This window comes from Sinocyclocheilus anshuiensis, unplaced genomic scaffold, assembly GCF_001515605.1.
Source record: "Sinocyclocheilus anshuiensis isolate Anshui unplaced genomic scaffold, SAMN03320099.WGS_v1.1 scaffold411, whole genome shotgun sequence".
Lineage (NCBI taxonomy): Eukaryota > Metazoa > Chordata > Actinopteri > Cypriniformes > Cyprinidae > Sinocyclocheilus > Sinocyclocheilus anshuiensis.
The window spans coordinates 404,725-412,511 of record NW_015549608.1 but is presented as its reverse complement, the minus strand read 5'-3'; the positions used below and the strand labels follow the sequence as shown (position 1 = coordinate 412,511).

Sequence of the window (7,787 nt, the reverse complement as noted above, 5' to 3'; positions counted from 1 at the left end):
AGAAAAGATTTCTATTTTAAATAAATGCTGTTCTTTTTAACTTTATTCATCAAATAATCCTGAAAAAAGTATCACAGGTTTCACAAAAAAAATATATATATAATAAAAATATATATATTAAGCAGCAAAAACAATAAAAATTGATAATAAATCAGCATATTAGAATGATTTCTGAAGATCATGTGACACTGAAGACTGGAGTAATGATGCTGGAAATACAGCTTTGATCACAGAAATACATTACATTTTAAAATACATTAAAATAGAAAACATTTATTTAAATGGTAATAATATTTTACAATATTACTTTAAAAATCTTACTGATTCCAAACTTTTGAACAGCAGTGTATATATGTGTGTGTGTGTGTTATTTTCTTTAAAGGGGAAGTGCATCATTTCTGTGCCACTGCATCATTTGTTTGACAGACTGCCAGAGAAACAGTATGAGGCTGAAGATGAAGATGATGATGTTAATGTCTTGCTGACGCAGACATCTTACCTGACCCTTTCATGATGTAGTCGACGGCTCGATCGTTGATGGCAGAGTCGCTGGGCTTGATGTCCATGAACGGCTTGTTTCCAATTCCCATCGAAACCATCTCCTGCATCCGCAACTCTAATGATCAAACATACACACACACACACACACACACACACACACACACACAATATAAAACCATCAACACAAGCTAGAGTGAATAATGCCACAGGCTTTATTAGCACAGCGTTTCTTCATAAGCAGGTTTATTAAATCTACTGCCAATTATTTTCAGCTTCTAATAATAACACAGAGACAAAAATGGCCCACAATGCATTGTCAGTGAGACCGCAGCGCTGAAATGAATTTCTGTTCATACATCTGTCTGTTTTGACTGGTTAGTAACTAATCTTGACTAGCTGTGAACGACAGACAGCAGTGTTTCCTGCAGCAGTGAGACGCACATGACATTTAAAAGAGTTGTGAGCTTTTAGTTTGATTAAACAAAATGAAATAAAAAGATGATGTTTTCACAACAAACAAACAGAACCACCATAGTCTGATTCACAAACAAATGACTTTTATGAACCGATTCTTTCTGCTTCACAAACATATGACTCTTATGAGCCAATTCTTTCTGATTCACAAACATGATTCACAAACAGATGTCTCATATGAGCCGATTCTTCCTGCTTCACAAACATATGACTCTTATGAGCCAATTCTTTCTGATTCACAAACATGATTCACAAACAGATGACTCATATGAGCCGATTCTTTCTGATTCACAAACATATGACTCTTATGAGCCAATTCTTTCTGATTCACAAACATATGACTCTTATGAGCCAATTCTTTCTGATTCACAAACATATGACTCTTATGAGCCAATTCTTTCTGATTCACAAACATATGACTCTTATGAGCCAATTCTTTCTGATTCACAAACATATGACTCTTATGAGCCAATTCTTTCTGATTCACAAACATATGACTCTTATGAGCCAATTCTTTCTGATTCACAAACATATGACTCTTATGAGCCAATTCTTTCTGATTCACAAACAAATGACTCGTATGAGCCGATTCTGTCTGATTCACAAACATATGACTCTTATGAGCCAATTCTTTTTGATTCACAAACATATGACTCTTACGAAACAATTCTTTCTGATTCTCAAACATATGACTCTTATGAGCCAATTATTTCTGATTCACAAACATATGACTCTTATGAGCCGATTCTTTCAGATTCACAAACAAATGACTCGTATGAGCCAATTCTTTCAGATTCACAAACATATGACTCTTATGAGCCAATTCTTTCTGATTCTCAAACATATGACTCTTATGAGCCAATTATTTCTGATTCACAAACATATGACTCTTATGAGCCGATTCTTTCAGATTCACAAATAAATGACTCGTATGAGCCGATTCTTTCTGATTCACAAACATATGACTCTTACGAAACAATTATTTCTAATTCTCAAACAAATGGCTCTTATGAGCCTGTTCTTTTAAATGAATTGGTCAAAAAGACTCTGAATTACCAAATTACTGAATTTATGAGAGTGTTATTGACTGACTGAATCTTTATATAGTTAAAGATTCAAGACACTACATGTAAACAGGGTAAAATCTAACAAATATCGCCATACATACCCAGATGATTGATTACAATAAGAACTGCTAAAAAAATTATATTACACATTTTCTGAAATGTTGTTTAAATATGCGAATGGGGCATTATCTAATGAAACATGCACTAATTTGCATAGAATATCTTGATGATCTCTTTTTATCACTCCATAAATCTCACAAATCCTGTTTCACCATGCATTACTTAGGTAATGCCTACATAATGCGTATAAATATAAAATTATATAAATAATTTTAAATATTATTTTTCTATATTATACAATGTACACAGAGGGGATTTTGGATAATAATATCTATATTTTATATTATAATAATATTGATCACATTTAATTAAATGAATATTATTTTTCTATTTAATATAATTATTATTTAAATTATATATTATTATTATTTAAATTTATATAATTTATTTTGTAATTTATTTTATATATAAAAATATTATAATTATTTTAAAAATCTAATCTATTTATCTATAATATAATATAATATAAAATCTATATATATTATGTTTAGGAAGAGCATTAATTTCTCATAAATTTACTGAAAGTCACATTAGAGTTAAAGGTTTTTTCCAGAGGGTATTTTGGATTTCTCTTTTTATTACTCCATGAATTGAAAACACTATCAAGATTTTAACCATATTTTTAGGATTGTTTTTAATATAAATTTAGATGAATGATATATGAACAAACCCCTCAGTAAATAAATATAGACAGGAATAAAACTGTAAAGTTTGGTGCTGCTGAAGTGAAGAAAAACTCACGGCTTTTAAAGATATTAATTGTATTATTGCCGTATTTTCATGACTTAAAGGGGTCCTATTATGCTTTTTCACTTTTTCAACTTTAGTTAGTCTGTAATGTTGCTGTTTGAGCATAACAAAGATCTGCAAAGTTACAAAGCTCAAAGTCCACTTCAAAAGGAGATATTTTATTTAACAGAAATCACTTTTTAAAAACTACAACGAACGACTCGTTTGGACTACAACGCATATTTTCCGGGATTTGCGATATCACAAATATCGACGAATGGGACGAGACCTGGTTGAGCTGCACTAGAGAAGGCAACGCCAGTCACAACACACACTGGCCCAGTTAACCAATCACAGCACACACTGGCCCAGCTAACCAATCACAGCACATTTCGTATTTCAGAAGGCGGGCCTTCATTTGATTCAGGAACTATTCGAGCCGTTCATGCCATACTGGGGAGAGAGGTGTTGTAATAATGTAAAATATGTGAAAAATAATGTGTTTTTCGAACAACCTAGTATGAGAGCCAAGACTTTGTAAAAGAGCATAATAGGACCCCTTTAATAAAAATCAAAATAATAATATTGTTTTGCTTAGTATGTAGTCATGAAACGGCTCAGATGAACAGTTATTTATTTATTTATATTTGATTTGATTTTTTTATTTAATGCAATGCATTGGGTGCTGCTGTCTCACCTCGGTTTCGTAAGGCTTGTCTCCACAGGATCTTGCCGATGACGGAGGTCCAGGCGTTCTTCACCTCTCCAGAAGCGGCCTGCAGGATGAAGGTGTCCTGTGATTTCCTCCGGCGAAACCAGATCTCGAAGCGCAGCCCGCTGTCTCCCACGCTCTCCGTCATCCCGATCTCAGCCGTCTGAGACGAGAACAAACACTCTTCATCTCACAAAACTCACTCTGTGGTCTGACACCAGACTCGTATTCTGTACCTTGAAGGACTGCTTGTATATGCAGATGTCGTATCCTCCTTCAATCTTCTTGGTCTTGCTGAAGAGGATGAGATCCTCGAAAAGGAAAACGTGACGCAGGTATTTTTTGCGTCCGCACCAAACGATGAACTCGTCCTGACAGCGGAGCTGACCCTGCTCCTTCAGATTGACCTGAGAAACACAACACAGTATATATATCAGTTTCAATCAAATCATGTCAACAGATAATCAAACTGATAACATAAGCTTATTCAAATTAACTCAGTATTTTTTTTTGTGAAATACAGTAAAAAATAATTGTATTACAGTAAGATGCATAATTTAAAATAATAGGAACTACGAAAGAGATATGATTTAATGATAAAATGAATAAATAAAACTAACAAATAAATAAATAAATAAATGAAACTTAAAATAATAATTCATTTTAATAATTTATTTTATTTGCTTTAAATATTAAATATTTATATACCTAAAAATGTTTACATTTATTTCAATAAAATATATTTCTATTTTTAATTATGTCTTATTTAATTATTAAATAGTTATTTATTTTTATTTTTTATATTTATTATTATATTTATTTATTATTTTATTTAAAACAAATAAACAAACAAATAAATAATACATTTATTTATTTGAATAACATTTAATCAATTAATATTTTAAAAAGCAATTATTTATTTAATTTAATTATTAAATAACTATTTGTGTTATTTACATTAAAATTGAGTTACTCAAATATATAAACAAACGCAATTATTTATTTTTATTAAAATGTATTCAAATTATTATAAATTACTTATTAAAATAAATTATTTTTAAATAAAAATTATTTTATTTACATGATTTAAATAAATAAATAATACAATTATTTATTTGAATAAAATTTAGTCAAATAAATAAAAATTTTTTTAAATAATATAAAAAAAAAAAGATTTATTTAATTATCCAAATTATTTATTTTATTTACTTTACGTTATTTACTCAAACAAACAAACAATTATTTATTTAAATGTAAATTTTTAAATAAAAATATTAATTTTATTTATTTATTAAACAGTTATTTATTTTATTTACATTAAATGTAATTTTCTCAAATAAACAAATAAATAAAATTATTTATTTGAATAAAATGTATTCAAACACATTATAATAATGATTTAATTTAAAGGAAACTCCGCTTACGTCACATCCCCGGATGGCGTCCATGGCCAGCAGGTCGTTTCCGTGGCGCAGCTGGAACTTGACCATCTCCTCCGCTGTTCTGAGGTCAGTGAGCTCCTGCTCCTGAGACTGACTGCACTCCTTGATCAGATCCTTCAGGAGCAGAGCGTATTTACTCATCCTCTGGATGGGCTTCAGCAGGTACGACGCCAGGTCCATCTTATCGCCCAGCTCCAGCTGCTTGTTCTGCAGAGCACAGGTAACATTCAGAAACGTCCAGCAGCTCGTGTGAATAACGCCACGGAGGAGAAACACCATTGGTTACCTTGAAAAAATTGTTTCCGTGGCTCGTTAGCAAGGCGTCTGAGCGCGGCTTGTTTTTGCTGTACAAGGCGTACATCCCGAACTGTTCCTCCTAACCGTGGAAAAAACACATTTATATCTCACATAGAGGTGGACACTTTGGACAAAATCTCATAAGATTTTAAGATGTATTTTAACAGCATTTATCGAGAGCAACCAAGAGCAACAAATTGCAACAAGGTTGACAAATTTCTACCATTGCATATTATACGCATTATCATTTAAAAGTCTGGAGTTTTATTCAAAAAATTATATTTTAAAATTTTTTATTTTATTTAATTATTAAATAACGACAAATTTTATTTACATTAAATGAAAAATTAAATATTATTTATTTGAAGTAAATGTATTCAAGTAAATGGTAGTATTTTTAAATAATAATTATTTATTTTACTTAATTATTAAACAATAAATTAATTTAATTAATTATTAATATTTATTTTATTTACATTAAATGTTCTTTTCTTTTAAAAATTAAAAATCAATAAAATTATTTATTCAAATAAATTAAAAATTAATAAAATTATAATAGTAATTAGTATAATAATAATATAATAACATATAATAAATATTTAAATAATATTTATTTATTTATTTAATAAGTAATTATAATATATTTAATTTACATTAAATGTTCTTCATTCAAATAAATAAATAAATATCATAATTATCAAAGTTTTTTTGTCTTATAAATAATTATATTTTAAAATTATATATTTTTTAAAATAGCTATTTTTTGTAGTTATATACACTATACACAGTATTTAAAAAAAATTTGGGGTCAGTAATAAATTAATAAAAATTATAAATGAATTAAACTGATGAAAAGTGACAGAAAAGACACAGTAAATGCTGTTATTTTTCCAATTCAAATAAAGCTTTCCGTTCTTTCATCCAATTTTCTGTTCATCAAAGAATCCCAAATAAAAATGTATGATCATTTCCACAAAAAAAAAAAACAGTTTTCAACATTGATAATAATCAGAAAAGTTTCTGGAGCAGCAAATCCGCATATTAGAATGATTTCTGAAGATCATGTGACACTGAAGACTGGCGTAATGATGCTGAAAATTCACAGAAATAAATTACAGTCTAACAGATATTCACATAGAAAACAGTTATTTTAAATTGTAATAATATTTAAAATTTTTACTGTATTTTTGATCAAATAAATGCAGCCACGGTGAGCAGAAGAGACTCCTTTGCTTCATTAACCATCACGTGGACTCACGTGTTTGAGGAAGCAGCTGCTGATGGACAGCGGTGAATGAGCGCAGCTCTCCAGATCCGTCAGGAAATACTGGCTGTGAAAATCACACAGCTTCTCCAGATTCCCAAAAATGATGCTGCGCTTCCCTCGGAGGTCCTGAGGAAGGTCCAGGCGCTCCATCTCAGGGAAGTAGTGCTGGATGATGTAGCTGAGGGATCTCACGTACTCTCTCTCGGTGGAGATCATCTCGTCCATGATGTGCTGGGTTTTACTGAAACGAACGACAGCAGCGATGCAGCATGAATACAGCGATACATCGTACTGACGGAGAATGCGTCTCTAGGCATTCAGATGTTATGAGTTTGCTAATGAGACTTTTTAAAATCAGCTTTAAAATGTGCATTTACAGTCAATGTTAGCGTGAAGACGTAGAGAAAAACATACACAAGACCATATAAAAATCTCATTATTTCAGTCGTCTCAGGCTGCATTTATAGTCTAATACTTTTACTAAATTATTAAAACTGAACAAATCAATAATAATATCAGTAGTAATACTATACTGTAAAATAAAAAAATTTGAGTTTATTTATAAAATGAAATAGTTAATAACAGTAAAAAATACAAATAATTACTATTATTTGTTTAATTATCTCTATTATTTACTATTATTACTAATAGTCTTTATTATTATTATTATTATGATCATCGTCATCACAATCATCATTTTTAAAATTAAATTATAATAATTAATTCATTAAATTATACACAAATCTGTCTTTATTATTATTATTATTATTAAATTATAATTATTTATTCAGCAAAATTAAATCAATTTTAATAAAATGTAATAAAATAAATAAAATTTACATTAGTAGTTTTTCTAAAGTAATAATACTATAATGTAAAATATAACTGAACATTTAATAATGATAACAATAAAAATAATATTTTTTGGTTATTTTATTATTTCATTTAATAACAATAATAATAATAATTTTATGGTTATTTTATTAAGTTATAACATTTAAACAAATCAATAAAGAAATATATTTCTAAATAATTATTATTTATATAAATAGAAATATATTTAAAGAAAATCAAGTATTTGATAAAATATATTATTAATTTTATTACTTTTTTTAACAGAACAACAGTAGAAATACAAATAAGTACTACTACTATTATTTATGTTTAATTATCAACTT

General features: G+C 28.9%; 1 protein-coding gene across 1 annotated transcript in view; it reads right to left on the bottom strand.

The window, feature by feature from the left end:
* Window positions 1-7,787, bottom strand: part of plekhg4b (pleckstrin homology domain containing, family G (with RhoGef domain) member 4B) — a 50,531-nt gene that overhangs the window by 9,497 nt on the left and 33,247 nt on the right. Inside the window, exons 16-21 of the mRNA XM_016447882.1 lie at window positions 6,601-6,850; window positions 5,332-5,421; window positions 5,028-5,252; window positions 3,840-4,010; window positions 3,589-3,766; window positions 500-616 (exon numbers count right to left, since the gene is read on the bottom strand). Coding sequence (XP_016303368.1) covers window positions 500-616; window positions 3,589-3,766; window positions 3,840-4,010; window positions 5,028-5,252; window positions 5,332-5,421; window positions 6,601-6,850 — 1,031 coding nt within the window. The remainder of the gene's footprint in view (window positions 1-499; window positions 617-3,588; window positions 3,767-3,839; window positions 4,011-5,027; window positions 5,253-5,331; window positions 5,422-6,600; window positions 6,851-7,787) is intronic.